This window comes from Scyliorhinus torazame, chromosome 15 (assembly GCF_047496885.1).
Source record: "Scyliorhinus torazame isolate Kashiwa2021f chromosome 15, sScyTor2.1, whole genome shotgun sequence".
Taxonomy (NCBI): domain Eukaryota; kingdom Metazoa; phylum Chordata; class Chondrichthyes; order Carcharhiniformes; family Scyliorhinidae; genus Scyliorhinus; species Scyliorhinus torazame.
In genome coordinates, this window is record NC_092721.1 from 204001389 (window position 1) to 204021101 (window position 19713).

Genomic DNA, 19713 nt, shown 5'->3' on the forward strand with positions numbered 1-19713 from the left:
GGTCTGATTAAGTTGTGTAAAATCACAAAGTGTTTGATAGGGGTGGATAGAGAGAGAAGCTATTTTCTCTGGTGGGAGAAGATCGAGAGTGTGGTGATGTACTCCCCCAGTTAGAACGAGGGGGGGGGGGGTCAGTGAATGTCAGGAAAATGCCATAGAATTTACAGCGCAGGAGGGCATTCTGCCCAACGAGTCTGCAGCGGCCCTTGGAAGGATCACCCGACCGATCCCTACACCTCCACCCTATCCTCGTAACCCCACCTAACCTTTTTTGGGACACCAAGGGCAATTTATCATGGCCAATCCACCTAACTTGCACATCTTTGGACTGTGGGAGGAAACCGGAGCACCCGGAGGAAACCCACGCACACACGGGGAGGATGTGCAGACTCCGCACAGACAGTGACCCAAGCCGGGAATCGAACCTGGGACCCTGGCGCTGTGAAGCCATATTTCTAACCCCCGTGCTACCGCGTTACCCACTTCTTCACGAAAAGGAGAGGGAAAATCTTGGACTCTTCCCCCCCCCCCCCCCCCCCCCCCGCACCCCCGCAAAAAGAGCTGTTACGACTGGAGGGTGAATAAAGCTTTTCCAGACTGAGATTCAGAGACTTGGCACAGCACCTAAAGAATCCATTCAGCCCCACCATGTCGGCACTGGCTCCCTCAGTGAGCAATTTGCCTAGTGCCATTCTCCCACCTTCTCCACATAACTCCACCAAAGACTGTTCGGGCCGAAGGGCCTTTACTGCACTGTATTTTTCCGTGATTCGGTTAAACAATCAATTGAAAAAAGACAAAAGACATTTAAGAAAATTGGTCAAATGTAGCTGTGGTGTACGAGGAGAGGATTGATGGGGATAATGTGACCTCTTCGCATTCACAGGGTTAAGAGCAATAAAAGAGACGGATGATGCAGGGATTGCAAATCTGGGAAGGGGAGTGATTCTCCGCCACTCCCACCCCGACTCCCACCCCCACCCATGGGACACAGACAATCTCATTTAAATAAAGTTATATTTTATTTGGAATATCCCCTCGGAGCAGTGGTGGTCGGGGACTAGGAAGGCCAAGGGCCTTCAATTCACACTGTCTTCATCGCTCGCGTCTCCCTTCTCATCCTTGGCTTCGAGGATTCCGCTTTCGTCGATATTTTCCAACGAGTCAGCGTGTTGGATCGAGAGTTCAGACAGCTGGATGCTGCCAAGTAAGCTCTGCTCGGGGTGAAGCCAGGGTTTGTAGCATGGATTGTGCTGCTGTTTCCATTCTGGGTACTTGAGGCAAGCTTTGTACATCTTCTTCATCGCCTTATTAAAGAAAATAGATCATTTCGCTTGGGTTACTACAATAGGCGACAGAGGGCGATGACATACAGGTCAACGGGCATCACGGCAACAGGGAGCACGGCAACAGGGTGCACGGCAACAGGGAGCACGACATCCCAAAGGTAGGGGATCAGGGTTCAAAAAATCAACTCCTTCCAGGAGAGAATTTTTAATCCCCTCCCACACCCCCATGTACACTCTCCCCATGACTCTACCCCCGACATTCACTCCCCTCCCACATCCCCATGTGCACTCCCCTATCACTGACTCTACCCCCCATTCACTCCCCTCCCACACCCCCATGTACACTCTCCCCTATCACTGACTCTACCCCCCCATTCACTCCCCTCCCACACCCCCATGTACACTCTCCCCCATCACTGACTCTACCCCCCATTCACTCCCCTCCCACACCCCCATGTACACTTTCCCCTATCACTGACTTTACTCCCCATTCACTCCCCTCCCACACCCCCATGTACACTCTCCCCCATCACTGACTCTACCCCCCATTCACTCCCCTCCCACACCCCCATGTACACTCTCCCCTATCACTGACTCTACCCCCCATTCACACCCCCCCCACACCCCCATGTACACTCTCCCCTATCACTGACTCTACCCCCCATTCACTCCCCTCCCACATCCCCATGTACACTCTCCCCTATCACTGACTCTACCCCCCATTCACTCCCCTCCCACATCCCCATGTACACTCTCCCCTATCACTGACTCTACCCCCCATTCACTCCCCTCCCACATCCCCATGTACACTCTCCCCCATCACTGACTCTACCCCCCCATTCACTCCCCTCCCACATCCCCATGTACACTCTCCCCTATCACTGACTCTACCCCCCATTCACTCCCCTCCCACACCCCCATGTACACTCTCCCCTATCACTGACTCTACCCCCCATTCACTCCCCTCCCACACCCCCATGTACACTCTCCCCTATCACTGACTCTACCCCCCATTCACTCCCCTCCCACACCCCCATGTACACTCTCCCCCATCACTGACTCTACCCCCCCATTCACTCCCCCCCCCACATCCCCATGTACACTCTCCCCTATCACTGACTCTACCCCCCATTCACTCCCCTCCCACACACCCCATGTACACTGTCCCCTATCACTGACTCTACCCCCCATTCACTCCCCCCCCCCACACCCCCATGTACACTCTCCCCTATCACTGACTCTACCCCCCATTCACTCCCCTCCCACACCCCCATGTACACTCTCCCCTATCACTGACTCTACCCCCCATTCACTCCCCTCCCACACGCCCATGTACACTCTCCCCTATCACTGACTCTACCCCCCATTCACTCCTCTCCCACACCCCCATGTACACTCTCCCCTATCACTGACTCTACCCCCCATTCACTCCTCTCCCACACCCCCATGTACACTCTCCCCTATCACTGACTCTACCCACCCATTTAACCCCTCTGGAAATAATAATCTTTATTATTGTCACAAGTAGGATTACATTAACACTGCAATGAAGTTACTGTGAAAATCCCCTAGTCGCCACACTCCGGCGCCTGTTCGGGTACACAGAGGGAGAACTCTGAATGTCCAATTCACCTAACAAGCACGTCTTTCGGGACTATGGGAGGAAACCGGAGCACCCGGAGGCAACCCACGCAGACACGGGGAGGATGTGCAGACTCCGCACAGGCAGTGACCCAAGCCGGGAATCGAACCTGGGACCCTGGAACTGTGAAGCAGCAGTGCTAACCACTGTGCTACCGTGCCGCCCTCTCTCACTGATTCTCCACTATTCCACCCTGGCCTCTTACCCACGCTAAACAATATGAATAGGATGGGAATAGAAGGATACGGACCCAGGAAGTGTAGAAGATTGTAGTTTAGTCGGGCAGTATGGTCGGCACGGGCTTGGAGGGCCGAAGGGCCTGTTCCTGTGCTGTACATTTCTTTGTTCTTTGTTCTTTGTTAAACAAGTTGCTAACCCCTGTAGTGGGCGCTGGGATTCCAGCATATTCTAATTGCCTGCTGACTGACACCATAGTATGAAAGAGGGCAAATGAAACAGTTCCAAGAAGCGAATCCTGGGTTAAGAGCAGTCAGTGATGGGGGCAGGGAAGGTTGCAGCTCCGACAAAATTAACTTGTGTTCGGTCTCCTTGAAAAGGATGTGGTGAAATCACGCACTTATCCCTTCCCCACATCTTAGAGCCAGAGAGGTTACGGACATCTCTGGGCCAGCCAATGAGTCAGTGGCAGGGCAGGACTGGCAGCAAACAGTGGTGATGTGTCAGAGATCACTGAGGAGCCTGTTCTTTTGTGGTAACATGCAATTTTACATCCATTTGTTGTCAATCTTTCAGAGGATGTGGACGCCACTGACTAGGTCAGCATTTATTGCCCATCCCTAGTTGCCCCGTGACAATTTCCCATGTTGTAGCCGAGAGCCGTGGATGGTGATGGTCGAGGTTCCAACATTCTTTCCATCACAGGGCTGACCAGGCATCTCTCCCACTCTTACCGCCTGCCATTGGCCTCTCGTGGAAGGATTTGTAGGCTGTTTCCTATCCTGTCTGACCGCGTTACGAACGGGCATTCCTTGACCATCAAGTCCTGGGCTGGGACTCAAATCTGGAGCTACTAGCTCAGAGGCAGCGTTGTTACCCACTGGTTCAGAAGACCTCAAATAAATGTAGACCATAGCTAACAGTCCACAGAGTCTATTTGTATGGAATGTGCAGGAGCTACAACAACCCAAACACGTGACCAAAATCTCCTGATAAATACAGGGTTAAAGTGCAATCCTCCAATTTTCAAATCCCTCCAGCAGCTTGCCCATTCCCTGAGATCTGTAACCTCCTGCAGACCCTACAACATTCCAAGATCAAAATTAAAATGCACCAGAAGTTGGGCATCTGAAATTAAAGCAGACAGTGCAGGTCAGGCAGCATCTGTGGAGGGACAGGGGCAGGGGGAGGGGGAGGGTTAACATTTCAGGTCAGTGACCTTCCATCAGAAGTGAAGAAAGTTAGAAATGTAATAGGGTTTGAAGAAGTGAGTGGGGAGGTGGGGAGGGGTGTTTAAAGACGCTTTGATAGTGTGGAGGGCAGGAAAGTTGACATGACCACAGAGTTGGTGATGCAGGGCCAAAGAGACTGGGAATGGGACAAGTAACAAAAAAATACATCTTGAGCAGATATGAGGTCGGTAAGTTTTTCCAACTTTGATCACATAGTTTGAAAATACGTTTTGGGGTTGAAAATCTGTCAGGGCTACTGGTTATAAATTGTTTCAGACTGAGGTAATAAGGAGGCCTCGTCTCCAGGAAGCATTCTCAGTGGGCGGAGCATCGAACTCGGCGAGAATAAAGTAACTTACCTCGGGGATTCGCGGCCTAGTCTCCAGGGAGCATTCTCAGTGGGCAGAGCATCGAACCCGGCGAGAATAAAGTAACTTACCTCGGGGATTCACGGCCTAGTCTCCAGGGAGCACTCTCAATGGAAGGGGCATCACGCTCGACAAGAATAAAGTAACTTACCTCGGGGATTCACGGCCTAGTCTCCAGGGAGCATTCTCGGAGGGCGGATTATCGCATTCAGGAAGTATAAAGTAACTAACCTCAGTGAACCACGGCCTAGTCTCCATTGAGCAGTCTCGGAGAAACAAACACACTGAGTACAAAGGTAATTTACCTCGGGGATTCGCAGCCCAATCTCCAGGGGCAGACTCGGAGGGCGTAGCATCGAACTTGGTGAGTATAAAGTAACTTACCTTGGGAACCGCGGCCTAGTCTCCAGGGAGCAGTCTCGGAGAATCAAACTCGGTGAGTATAAAGTAACTTACCTCGGGGATTCGCGGCCTAGTCTCCAGGGAGCATTCTCAGTGAGCGGAGCATCAAACTCGGCAAGAATAAAGTAACTTACCTCGGGGATTCACAGCCTAGTCTCCAGGGAGCACTCTCAATGGACGGGGCATCGCGCTCGGCAAGAATAAAGTAACTTACCTCGGGGATTCATGGCGTAGTCTCCAGGGAGCAGTGTCGCAGGACGGTGTATCGAATCTGGGGAGTATAAAGTAACTTACCTCGGGGATTCGCGGCCTAGTCTCCAGGGAGCAGTCTCGGAGGGCGGATTATCGCATTCAGGGAGTATAAAGTAACTAACCTCAGGGAACCACGGCCTCGTCTCCATTGAGCAGTCTCGGAGAAACAAACTCAATGAGTATAAACGTAATTTACCTCGGGGATTCGCAGCCTAATCTCCAGGGGCAGACTCGGAGGGCGTAGCATCGAACTTGGTGAGTATAAAATAACTAACCTCGGGGATTCGCGGCCTAGTCTCCAGGGAGCAGTCTTGGAGGACGGTGTATCAAATTCGGTGAGTATAGAGTAACTTACCTCGGGGATTCAGGGCCTAGTCTCCAGGGAGCATTCTCAGTGGGCCGGGCATCAAACTCGGCAAGAATGAAGTAATCTTACCTCGGGGATTCATGGCCTAGTCTCCAGGGAGCAGTGTCGGAGGACGGTGTATCGAATCTGGGGAGTATAAAGTAACTTACCTCGGGGATTCGCGGCCTAGTCTCCAGGGAGCAGTCTCGGTGGGCAGAGCATCAAACCCGGTGAGTATAGAGTAACTTACCTCGGGGATTCGAGGCCTAGTCTCCAGGGAGCAGTCTCGGAAAAACGGTGTTTCAAATTCAGTGAGTCTCAAGTAACTTAACTCGGGGACTCACGGCCTAGTCTCCAGGGAGTAGTCTCGGAGGGCGGAGTATCGAATTTGGTGAGTATAAAGTAACTTACCTCGGGGATTCGCAGCCTAGTCTCCAGGGAGCAGTGTCGGATGGGCGGAGTATTGAATTCGGTGAGTATCAAGTAACTTACCTCGGGGGCAGCATGGTAGCGCAGTGGGTTAGCCCTGCTGCCTCACGGGGCCGAGGTCCCAGGTTCTATCCCGGCCCTGGGTCACAGTCCGTGTGGAGTTGCCACATTCTCCCCGTGTTTGCGTGGATTTCGCCCCCACAACCCAAAGATGTGCAGGTTAGGTGGATTGGCCACGCTAAATTGCCCCTTAATTGGAACAAATCAGTTGGGTACTCTAAATTTAAAAAAAATAAAGTAACATACCTCATGAGTTCGCGGCCTAGTCGCCAGGGAGCACTGCCGAAGGGCAGAGTATTGAATTTGGTGAGTATAAAGTAACTTACCTCAGGGATTCCACTGAAGTTGAAATAAAAACCTGGAAGGGATGTCACAGGAAAGTTGTGATCTGCAGGAATCTACACTAAATCGAAAAACACACCAAGTAGCAATGGCTGGGCAGGTGATGTGCTGTAGCTGCACGATGTGGGATCTGGACAGGCGATGTGCGATTGCTGCACGATGTGGGAGCTGGACAGGCGATGTGCTATAGCTGCACGATGTGGGATCTGGGCAGGCAATGTGCTATAGCTGCACGATGTGGGAGCTGGGCAGGTGATGTGCTATAGCTGCACGATGTGGGAGCTGGGCAGGTGATATGCTATAGCTGCACGATGTGGGAGCTGGGCAGGTGATGTGCTATAGCTGCACGATGTGGGATCTGGACAGGCGAGGTGCTATAGCTGCACGATGTGGGAGCTGGACAGGCGATGTGCTATAGCTGCACGATGTGGAAGCTGGGCAGGTGATGTGCTGTAGCTGCACGATGTGGGAGCTGGGCAGGCGATGTGCTATAGCTGCACGATGTGGGAGCTGGGCAAGTGATGTGCTGTAGCTGCACGATGTGGGATCTGGGCCAGCAATGTGCTATAGCTGCACGAAGTGGGATCTGGGCAGGTGATGTGCTGTAGTTGCACAATGTGGAATCTGGACAGGCGATGTGCTGTAGCTGCATGATGTGGGAGCTGGACAGGCGATGTGCTATAGCTGCACGATGTGGGAGCTGGGCAGGCGATGTGCTGTGGCTGCACGATGTGGGACCTGGGCAGGTGATGTGCTATAGCTGCACGATGTGGGAGCTGGGCAGGCGATGTGCTATAGCTGCACGATGTGGGAGCTGGGCAGGCGATGTGCTATAGCTGCACGTTGTGGGAGCTGGGCAGCGATGTGCAATAGCTGGACGATGTGGGATCTGGGCTGGTGACGTGCTGTAGCTGCACGAATTGGGACCTGGGCAGGTGATGTGCTATAGCTGCACGATGTGGGACCTGGGCAGGTGATGTGCTGTAGCTGCACATTGTGGGAGCTGGGCAGACGATGTGCTATAGCTACACGATGTGGGAGCTGGGCAGGTGATGTGCTATAGATGCACGATGTGGGACCTGGGCAGGTGATGTGCTATAGCTGCACGATGTGGGACCTGGGCAGGTGGTGTGCTACAGCTGCATGATGTGGGAGCTGGGCAGGTGAAGTGCTATAGCTGCACGATGTGGGAGCTGGGCAGGTGATGTGCTATAGCTGCACGATGTGGGAGCTGGGCAGGTGATGTGCAATAGCTGCACGATGTGGGAGCTGGGCAGGTGATGTGCTATAGCTGCACGATGTGGGATCTGGACAGGCGAGGTGCTATAGCTGCACGATGTGGGAGCTGGGCACGTGATGTGCTGTAGCTGCACGATGTGGGAGCTGGGCAGGCGATGTGCTATAGCTGCACGATGTGGGAGCTGGGCAGGTGATGTGCTGTAGCTGCACGATGTGGGATCTGGGCCAGCAATGTGCTATAGCTGCACGATGTGGGATCTGGGCAGGTGATGTGCTGTAGTTGCACAATGTGGAATCTGGACAGGCGATGTGCTGTAGCTGCATGATGTGGGAGCTGGACAGGCGATGTGCTATAGCTGCACGAAGTGGGAGCTGGGCAGGCGATGTGCTGTGGCTGCACGATGTGGGACCGGGACAGGTGATGTGCTATAGCTGCACGATGTGGGAGCTGGGCAGGCGATGTGCTATAGCTGCACGATGTGGGAGCTGGGCAGGCGATGTGCTATAGCTGCACGTTGTGGGAGCTGGGCAGCGATGTGCTATAGCTGGACGATGTGGGATCTGGGCTGGTGACGTGCTGTAGCTGCACGAATTGGGACCTGGGCAGGTGATGTGCTATAGCTGCACGATGTGGGACCTGGGCAGGTGATGTGCTGTAGCTGCACATTGTGGGAGCTGGGCAGACGATGTGCTATAGCTACACGATGTGGGAGCTGGGCAGGCGATGTGCTATAGATGCACGATGTGCTATAGATGCACGATGTGGGACCTGGGCAGGTGATGTGCTATAGCTGCACGATGTGGGACCTGGGCAGGCGATGTGATACAGCTGCATGATGTGGGAGCTGGGCAGGCGAAGTGCTATAGCTGCACGATGTGGGAGCTGGGCAGGCGATGTGCTACAGCCTCACGATGTGAGAGCTGGACAGGCGATGTGCTGTAGCTGCACAATGTGGGATCTGGGTTGGTGACGTGCTGTAGCTGCACGATGTGGGATCTGGACAGGTGATGTGCTGTAGCTGCACGATGTGGGAGCTGGGCAGGTGATGTGCTATAGCTGCACGATGTGGGACCTGGGCAGGTGATGTGCTGTAGCTGCACGATTTGGGATCTGTGCAGGCGATGTGCTATAGCTGCACAATGTGGGAGCTGGGCAGACGATGTGCTATAGCTACACGATGTGGGAGCTGGGCAGGCGATGTGCTATAGATGCATGATGTGGGACCTGGGCAGGTGATGTGCTATAGCTGCACGATGTGGGACCTGGGCAGGTGGTGTGCTACAGCTGCACGATGTGAGAGTTGGGCAGGCGATGTGCTACAGCTGCACGATGTGGGAGCTGGGCAGGCGATGTGCTATAGCTGCACGATGTGGGAGCTGGACAGGCGATGTGCTATAGCTGCACGATGTGGGATATGGGCAGGTGATGTGCTGTAGCTGCACGATGTGGGAGCTGGGCAGGCGATGTGCTATAGCTGCACGATGTGGGATATGGGCAGGTGATGTGCTGTAGCTGCACGATTTGGGAGATGGGCAGGCGATGTGCTGTAGCTGCACAATGTGGGACCTGGGTAGGTGATGTGCTATAGCTGCACGATGTGGGAGCTGGGCAGGCGATGTGCTGTAGCTGCACGATATGGGATCTGGGCAGGCGATGTGCTATAGCTGGACGATGTGGGAGCTGGGCAGGCGATGTGCTATAGCTGCATGATATGGGAGCTGGGCAGGCGATGTGCTATAGGTGCACGCTGTGGGAGCTGAGCAGGTGATGTGCTATAGCTGCATGATGTGGGATCTGGGCAGGCAATGTGCTATAGCTGCACGATGTGGGACCTGGGCAGGTGATGTGCTGTAGTTGCCAAATATGTGGAATCTGGAGAGGCGACGTGCTGTAGCTGCACGATGTGGGAGCTGGGCAGGCGATGTGCTGTAGCTGCACGATGTGGGATCTGGACAGGCGATGTGCTAGAGCTGCACGGTGTGGGATCTGGACAGGCAATGTGCTAAATCTGCACGATGTGGGAGCTGGGCAGGCGATGTGCTATAGCTGCACGATGTGGGCCTGGGCAGGTGGTGTGCTCTTGCTGCACGATGTGGGAGCTGGGCAGGTGATGTGCTACAGCTGCACGATGTGGGAGCTGGGCAGGCGATGTGCTATAGCTGCACGATGTGGGAGCTGGGCAGGCGATGTGCTATCGCTGCACGATGTGGGAGCTGGACAGGTGATGTGCTGTAGCTGCACGATGTGGGAGCTGGGCAGGTGGTGTGCTACAGCTGCACGATGTGAGAGTTGGGCAGGCAATGTGCTATAGCTGCAGAATGTGGGAGCTGGGCAGGCGATGTGCTATAGCCGCACGATGTGGGAGCTGGGCCGGCGATGTGCTATAGCTGCACGATGTGGGATCTGGACAGGCGATGTGCTAGAGCTGCACGGTGTGGGATCTGGACAGGCAATGTGCTAAATCTGCACGATGTGGGAGCTGGGCAGGCGATGTGCTATAGCTGCACGATGTGGGCCTGGGCAGGTGGTGTGCTCTTGCTGCACGATGTGGGAGCTGGGCAGGTGATGTGCTACAGCTGCACGATGTGGGAGCTGGGCAGGCGATGTGCTATAGCTGCACGATGTGGGAGCTGGGCAGGCGATGTGCTATCGCTGCACGATGTGGGAGCTGGACAGGTGATGTGCTGTAGCTGCACGATGTGGGAGCTGGGCAGGTGGTGTGCTACAGCTGCAGAATGTGGGAGCTGGGCAGGCGATGTGCTATAGCCGCACGATGTGGGAGCTGGGCCGGCGATGTGCTATAGCTGCACGATGTGGGATCTGGACAGGCGATGTGCTAGAGCTGCACGGTGTGGGATCTGGACAGGCAATGTGCTAAATCTGCACGATGTGGGAGCTGGGCAGGCGATGTGCTATAGCTGCACGATGTGGGCCTGGGCAGGTGGTGTGCTCTTGCTGCACGATGTGGGAGCTGGGCAGGCGATGTGCTATAGCTGCACGATGTGGGCCTGGGCAGGTGGTGTGCTCTTGCTGCACGATGTGGGAGCTGGGCAGGTGATGTGCTACAGCTGCACGATGTGGGAGCTGGGCAGGCGATGTGCTATAGCTGCACGATGTGGGATCTGGGCAGGCGATGTGCTATAGCTGCACGATGTCGGAGCTGGGCAGGCGATGTGCTATATCTGCACGCTGTGGGAGCCGGGAGATCCCATTGCGAGCTGTAGTAACCACATCTGCAGCAAGTGTTGGTTGCTTCAGGAATTTCGGCTCAAGAGTTGATGAGCTGGAGTCTGAGCTTCAGACACTGCGGGACATCCGGGAGTTAGCTGGACCCTGTGTTTCAGGAGGAGGTCACACCCCGTAGATTGAGTATCTGAAATTCGGTCAGTGGTCAGGGACAGCAGGGTGTAATTGAAAGTGAGGCAGGTAGAGGGATCCTGAATTCAGAAATGGAGGAAACTCAACTCTTGACCTTGTCCAACATATACGTGGTACTTGCTCCCTGTGTGGATGGGGAAAAGGGCTGTAGGGAGGATGAGCAAACTGACCACCGCACCATGGTACAGGAGGCCATTCAAGCTGGAGGGAGGGAGCAGATAGACAAGTGGTAGTTGTAGGGGATTCTATAATTAGGGGGATTGATAGCATCCTTTGTAAACAGGACAGAGAGTCCCGCATGGAATGCTGCCTGCCCGGTACGAGGGTGAGGGGAACCTCTAATCACCTTGAAAGGATATTGGAGTGGGAGGGGGAGAATCCAGTTGTCATGTCCACGTGGGACAAACAACATCGGCAAGACTAGGAATGAGGGCCTGTTTGGGGAATATCAGGAACTAGGAACAAAAATAAAGAACAGGTCCGCAAGGATTATAATCTCTGGATTATTACCCGAGTCATGTGCAAATTGGCATAGGGATGAGGAAATGAGGGAAGTAAACACGTGGCTAAAGGAGTGGTGCGGGAACGAGGAGTTCCATTTCATGGTGCACTGGCATCAGTATTGGGGCAGGAGGGATCTGTGCCAATGGGACGGTCTCCACCTGGACCGATCTGGGACCAGAGTTCTAGCGGAAAGGGTAAATAGGGTGGTCACAAGGAGTTTAAACTAGCAAGTAGGAGGAAGGGTAAAACTATGGGAAGTATAATGGTTAATGGGAAGCAAAGCAGCAGGTTAGCACGTGGGGAGGTGGATTCAACTACATGGAAAATTATGAAAAAGTTCAAGGGAAGAACTGAGGAGATGTTATTAATGGAGGTGTTGGGATTCAAAAAGAAGGTATAAAAACTAGCATATGGGCACTTTACCTGAATGCTCATAGCATTCAAAGCACGGTAAATGAAGTGACAGCACAAATCATCGCGAATGAGTCTGATTTAGTGGCCATTACAGAGACATGTGGCGGGATTCTCCCCCACCCGGCGGGGCGGGGGGTCCCGGAGGGACCGAGTGGCGTAAACCACTCCGGCGTCGGGCCGCCCCAAAGGTGCAGAGTCCTCCGGCCACGCCAACCGCCGCCGAAGGGCCTCTGCCGCCCGGCACGAGTTGGCGCATGCGTGGGAGTGCCAGCGTGTGCTGGCGTCATCCCCGCGCATGCGCAGAGGGGTTCGTCTCCGCACCGGGAACGGCGGACCGGTACAGCCGCCGGTGCGGAGGAGTAGGGCGCGCCCCCCCCCCGGCACAGGCCCACCCACGGATCGGTGGGCCCCGATCGCGGGCCAGGTCACCGTGGGGGCACCTCCCGGGGCCAGATCCCCCCGAGGACCCCAGAGGCCACCCACGCAGCCAGGTCCCGCCGGCAAATACCTGGTGTACCATAAGCCGGCGGGAACGGCCGGAAACGGGCGGCCACTCGGCCCATCGCGGGCCGGAGAATCGCCGGGGGGGGGGGTGGGGGGCGGCGATGCCAGCGGCCGCCGACCGGCGTGGTGCGATTCCCGCCCCCGCCAAATTCCCGGCACCGGAGAATTCAGCAGCCTGCGGGGGCGGGATTCACGCCGCTCCCGCCGATTGTCCGACCCGGCGGGGGGGTCGGAGAATCCCGCCCATGGTTTCAGAGTGGTCACGACTAAGAGTTAAATACCCAGGGGTATCAGACTATTTGGAAGGACAGACAGGGAGGTAAGAGAGGTGGTTAGCTCTGATATTTAAGGATGACATCAGGGTGGTAGTGAGAGATGACATCTGCACTGCGCCTGCTGCACTGTTCCGTGAGGTGAAACTCAATCTTGAGGAACAGTGTCTGATTCGAGGTTCTTCTCAGCCTTCAGTGGAAGAAATTAATTTAATGGAATTCTTTGAAGACATTACAAGCGTGATGGACACTGGGGAACCGGTGGATGTGGTGTATGAGGATTTCCAGAAGGCATTCAACAAGGTGCCGCACAAAAGGCTGCTGCATAAGATAATGATGCATGCTGTTACGGGTAATGTATTAGCATGGGTAGAGGATTGGTTAACTAATAGAAAGCAAAGAGTGGGGATAAATGGGTGTTTTTCTGGTTGGCGATCAGTAGCTCGTAGTGTGCCTCAGGGATCAGTGTTGGGACCACAATTGTTTACAATTTACATAGAAAATTTGGAGTTGGGGACCAAGTGTAAGTTCGCAGATGACACTAAGATGAGTGGCAGAGCAAAGTGTGCAGAGGACACTGAAAGTCGAAGTGGTCAAGGGTCTGGCAGATGGAGGACAATGTTGGTAAATGTGAGGCATCCATTTTGGTAGGAATATCAGCAAAATGGACTATTGTTTAAATAGTAACAAATGGCAGCATGCTGCCGTGCAGAGGGACCTGGGTGTCCTTGTGCATGAATCACAAAAAGCTGGTTTGCAGGTGCAGCAGGTAATTAGGATGGCAAATGGAATGTTGTCCTTCATTGTTAGAGGGATGGAGTTTAAAAGCAGGGAGGTTATGTTGCAGCTGTATAGGGTCCCGGTGAGGCTACACCTGGAGTACTGTGTACAGTTTTGGTCTCCTTACCTGAGAAAGGATGTACTGGCACTGGAGGGCGTGCAGAGGAGATTCACTAGGTTGAGTCCGGAGTTGAGAGTATTGGCTGAAGAGGAGAGACTGAGTAGACTGGGACTATACTCATTGGAATTCAGAAGAATAAGGGAGGATCTTATAGAAACATATAAAATTATGAAGGATGGCGAGAAATGAAAAAATTAAATGAAAATCGCTTATTGTCACAAGTAGGCTTCAAATGAAGTTACTGTGAAAAGCCCCTAGTCGCCACATTCCGGCGCCTGTTCGGGGAGGCTGGTATGGGAATTGAACTGTGCTGTTGGCCTGCCTTGGTCTGCTTTCAAAGCCAGCGATTTATCCCTGTGCTAAACCAGCCCCTAGAGGAACTCAATGTTGTGCCCCTGTTGGGGGGGGGGGCAAGAAGGAACGGAGCAGCAAGTAGGAGAATTGTGAGCTACGCATCTATCAGTGCCTGGGCGCGGATTTGGCCAAGAGGTGAGCTGAGTTTAATCGGGCAAAAACGGCCCTCTTGAAGAAGGGGGTGAAGTTCGGGATGTTGTACCCGGCCCGTCTGTGGGTCACACATGGGAAACGGGACTTCTCCTTCGAAACACCAGATGAAGTATGGACTTTTATTAAAGTAAAAAGGCTAGAGGCGAACTAAAAGACACTGAAGCCCTGGAGAATACTGTGGTGGCGATTGGTTTAATCATAGTTTAAACATAGGACATACAGTGCAGAAGGAGGCCATTCGGCCCACCGACCCACGTTAAGCCCGCACCCTATCCCCGTAACCCAATAACCCCTCCTAACCTTTTTGGACACTAAGGGCAATTTAGCATGGCCAGTCCACCTAACCTGCACATCTTTGGACTGTGGGAGGAAACCGGAGCACCCGGAGAAAACCCGCGCAGACACGGGGAGAACGTGCAGACTCCGCACAGACAGTGACCCAAGCCGGAATCGAACTTGGGAACCTGGCGCTGTGAAGCAACAGTGCTAACCACTTGTGCTACCGTGCTGGGCTGTATATAAGTATAAGTAGTGTTGTGTGTAATAAGGGGCTGTTTTGATGGCTAAAGTTAACTTTGTCTTGCAGGGAGCTGGTTAGAGGGGGGTGGTGGTCTTTGGAGCTGGTTCTGTTTTAGGGTGGTTTTTTTCTAAAGTGGCTGTTTTTTCGGCTGTTTGTTTACTGGGGAATGTGATGCTTTTAATATGTTTGTTCAAGTGGGGGGAGAGGGGAGAGAACAATGGGGAGACAGACTGCTTGGTGCCATGGGCGGGCGCTATCAAGTCAGCAAGGCTGACTTGATAGCGTCAGCTGACTCTCAGAAGCACAGTGGGGGGTGAGCAGGTGTTCAGCTGGAGCTTGACTTGGTGGGTTGGGTTTCTAGTGCTGTTCTACAGGGGGAAGGGAGAGGGGGGTGGGGGGGGGGAGGGGGAGGGAAGAGCTGCTTTGCTGACAGGGGAGGAACTGTTACTAGGGGACAAATGGGAGGTCGGAAACGGCAAATGCCCGAGGGGGGGCTCGAGGAGGCGGAGGGCTAGAGGCTGGCCTAAAAAGGGTGATGGGGGTGGGGGGGGGATGTCCCCGACCAGGCTGATTACATGGAACGTTAGAGGGCTGAACGGGCCGGTCAAGAGGGCTCGCATTTTGCGCATTTGAGGGGGCTGAAGGCGGATGTGCCAATGCTACAAGAGACACACCTAAAGGTTACAGACCAGGCGAGATTGAGGAAGGGGTGGGTCAGCCAGGTGTTCGACTCGGGGCTGGACTCAAAGACCAGGGGGGTAGCGATCTTGATCAATAAACGAGTGGCATTCGAGGCAGGGAGAATCGTGTCAGACACGGGGGGTAGGTACATAATGGTGAGTGGGAAGCTGGAGGGGGTGTGGGTGGTACTCGTGAACATATATGCTCCGAATTGGGACGACATGGAATTTACGAGTCGGGTGTTAGGTAAGCTCCCAGACTTAGAGTCACATCACCTGATTATGGGGGGAGATTTTAACACTGTCATTGATCCGGAATTGGACCGGTCAAAATCCAGGACAGGGAGGAGGCCAGCGGTGGCAAAGGAATTGAAGGGGTTTATGGAACAGATGGGGGGAGTAGACCCATGAAGGTTTGCACGGCCAAGGGCGAAGTTTTCTTTTTCCTCACATGTCCACAAGGTATACTCTCGCATCGACTTTCTTTTTCTGAGAGGGCGCTAATACCGAAGGATACGGAGTACCCGGCAATCGCATTGTTGGATCATGCCCCGCACTGGGTGGATCGACGGGTTAGTGTGGAGAAGGGGCAACACCCACTGTGGGGACTGGATGTGGGGTTGCTAGCGGACGGAGCGATCTGTGGGCGGGGTAACAAGTCCATCCGGAACTACCTGGACACAAATGATACGGGGGAGGTCTCCACAGCGACGGTTTGGGAAGCTTTGAAGGCAGTGATCAGAGTGGAATTAATCTCGATACGGGGCCACAGAGAAAAAGCGGAACAGGCTAAGAAGGATAGGTTAGTGGAGGAGATACTCCAGGTAATAAAGCAAGAGAGAAGGGAGTCCTCCCCCCAACAATGTCGCAGGCCTCAATTTCATTGATCCTGAAACGGGAGAAGGATCCGGAGCAATGCGGGTCATACAGGCCGATTTCTCTACTGAATGTGGATGCCAAACTGCTGGCTAAGATACTGGCCACAAGGATAGAGGACTGTGTCCCGGGGGTGATAGGGGAAGACCAGACGGGATTTGTAAAGGGCAGGCAACTCAAGGCCAATGTGGCGAGTAGGGGCTTTTCACAGTAACTTCATTTGAAGCCTACTTGTGACAATGAGCGATTTTCATTTCATTTCATTGCCTCCGCTTCCATCTCCCCCACCCCCGTGGGCGGTGAGTTCCAGCTCATCACCACCCACTGAGGCAAGACTTTCTTCCTCCCATTCCCTGAAATCTGGGACTCTGGGTCCTTGTGCCTTCAGCGAATGGGAGCAGTTTTTCTAACCTTCTGTGAACCTGCCCTGGGAGGGATTGACAACATTACTTCTACAGTGAACATCATACTCACTTTGGGAGCCAGGAGCTGCCATGACTGGTTCACCACCCACTTTGGTAACGAACCTACAAAACAGGAAAAAAAAGACAAGTTATTCACCTGGATTCCAACAAAGGTCTTTTCAAACACAGGACCAATCATTATGACGATATCGAGTTCGTTCTGGCCCTAGTCTGGTCTCAGTCCAAGGCTAAGTCGGATTGTAGGTATTGACTTGTTTAATTTCAAATAGCTTGCAAGCTCCACTCACTCTGATAAAAGGCAGGAGACAACATGCCTCTTGACACTTCCAGAGCGAGTGAGACAAAGGACGCACAGCATCTGGTTTCACACACACATGGATTCAGCATCGAGTTTCACATACCCACGACCATAAGGTAACGGTGACAAATACAAGATTCTCATTGGCCTTTCTCACACATTCCTTGACCTGGCCATGTAAGCTGACCCTGGGGCCCCTCTTACCCAGCACCCTCTGCACAAAGAACCGTTCCTAATGGCTGCCCATCCCCCTCTTCATGCTTTGCAAAATCCCAGTTACAGGCAATTACAGACTGCCCCCCCCCCATTTTCTCCAGCCTAAGCTAGAGATGTTTAAAAGTCCGCTAACCTAACTCCTTATTCTACTGCAGTAAGATTTTACTCCTAACCTGGCCCAACTACCCAGCATGCCTGTCTGTTCATTTCCTCATTTAGACAATTCACTAACACAAACATTCCACCTCCTGTCTGCCTTTGGTCAGTGGGAGGAGATCCCTCAACCAATACAAAAACAGCAACCTCCCTCCCCCCCCCCCTTCCCCAACACGTTGGATTATTTAATCAATCTCATACTACTGTTTGTGGGAGCTTGCTGTGCACATCTTGGCTGCCATTTCAAAATGGTGACAACTTGTGCATCGCGCTGCATCACACTTTGAATCGCAGCCTCTTAATGATGAGGCAAAGAGGAGACAGAGGAGGAAAGAAAAGGAAGGAAATCCTGTACCCCAGACCCCATGGGACATCCTGCCCCAGTGCACCCAGTGATGTACGAGTTACGAATGGGCCCGTTCAGTCACACAATGGTCCGTGGCAGAAACTCACCACAATGTGTGCGGTGATATCATGTTGTGTTGTAATTCACCGACTGACCACTAGGTGTCTCATTAGTATATAAATTAATGTTGGTGACCTCATAAGACCATAAGACATAGGAGCAGAATTAGGCCACTCAGCCCATCGAGTCTGCTCCGCCATTCAATCATGGCTGATATTTTCTCATCCCCATTCTCCTGCCTTCTCCCCATAACCCCTGATCCCCTTATTAATCAAGAACCTATCTATCTCTGTCTTAAAGACACTCAGTGATTTGGCCTCCACAGCCTTCTGCGGCAAAGAGTTCCACAGATTCACCCCCCCTCTGGCTGAAGAAATTCCTCCTCATCTCTGTTTTAAAGGATCGTCCCTTTAGTCTGAGATTGTTGGTTCTAGTTTTTCCTACAAGTGGAAACATCCTCTCCACGTCCACTCTATCCAGGCCTCGCAGTATCCTGTAAGTTTCAATAAGATCCCCCTCATTCTTCTAAACTCCAACAAGTACAGACCCAGAGTCCTCAACCGTTCCTCATATGACAAGTTCTTCATTCCAGGGATCATTCTTGTGAACCTCCTCTGGACCCTTTCCAAGGCCAGCACATCCTTCCTTAGACACAGGGCCCAAAACTGCTCACAATACTCCAAATGGGGTCTGACCAGAGCCTTATACAGCCTCAGAAGTACATCCCTGGTCTTCTATTGTAGCCCTCCTGACATGAATGCTAATATTGCATTTGCCTTCTTAAACTCAGACTGACTGGCGGGCTGGAAGAGAGAGGTTGCTTCTACATGTTCATACATCTGTTGTTTTGTATATATTTGACCCACAGTTAATGTTAATAAATCATTTATAGCTTTCGCAACATATGTTCTCGTAATATAAATCAGGCCATCCGACAACATTACAATGAGTAGACACATTGTCAAAATAAGGGACAGTCAATGACATGATAGTGACTTCAAAAAGCTTTTCATTTAGGGCAGAACAGAGGCTCAGTGGTTAGCACTGCTGCCTCACAGAGCTGATGACCTGGGGTCGATCCTGGCCCCGGGTCACTGTCCGTGTGGAGTTTGCACATTCTCCCTGTGTCTGCGTGGATCTCACCCCCACAACCCAAAGACGTGCCGGGTAGGTGGATTGGCCACGTTAAACTGCCCCTTAATTGGAAAAATAATGAATTGGGTACTCTAAATTTATAGGTGGCACAGTAGTTAGCACTGTTGCTTCACAGCACCAGGGTTCCGGGTTCGATTCCCTGCTGGGACACTGTCTGTGCGGAGTCTGCACATCCTCCACGTGTGTGCGTGGGTTTCCTCCGGGTGCTCCGGTTTCCTCCCACAGTCCAAAGATGTGCAGGCTAGGTGGATTGGCCATGATAAATTGCCCTTAGTGTCCAAAAAGGTTAGGTGGGGTTTCTGGGTTGCAGGGATGGGGTGGAGGTGTGGTCTTAAGTGGGGTGCTCTTTCAAAGGGCCGGTGCAGACTTCATGGGCCAAATGGCCTGCTTCTGCACTATAAATGTGATGATTCCATGAAAAGCAATTCATTGCCTGTGACTTTCCTTGGGGTATCAGAATCAGAGAATCCCAACAGGGCCATTCAACCCATCGATTCGGAACTGACCCGCTGAAAAAACACCCAACTAGGCCCACTCCCCCGCCCTATCCCCATAACCCCGCCTAACCTTTGGATACTAAGGGGCAATTTTAGCATGACCAATCCACCTAACCTCCACATCTTTGGACTGTGGGAGGAAACCGGAGCACCCGGAGGAAACCCACGCACACACGGGGGAGGACGTGCAGACTCCGCACAGTCACTGGAGGCCGGAATCGAACC

General features: G+C 53.1%; 1 protein-coding gene across 1 annotated transcript in view; it reads right to left on the reverse strand.

Moving 5' to 3' along the window:
- Window positions 1–1003: 1003 nt before the first annotated feature.
- stard10 (StAR related lipid transfer domain containing 10) overlaps window positions 1004–19713 on the reverse strand; it is a 212467-nt gene continuing 193757 nt past the window's right edge. Inside the window, exons 5-6 of the mRNA XM_072477473.1 lie at window positions 16810–16862; window positions 1004–1307 (exon numbers count right to left, since the gene is read on the reverse strand). Coding sequence (XP_072333574.1) covers window positions 1080–1307; window positions 16810–16862 — 281 coding nt within the window. The 3' untranslated portion in view covers window positions 1004–1079. The remainder of the gene's footprint in view (window positions 1308–16809; window positions 16863–19713) is intronic.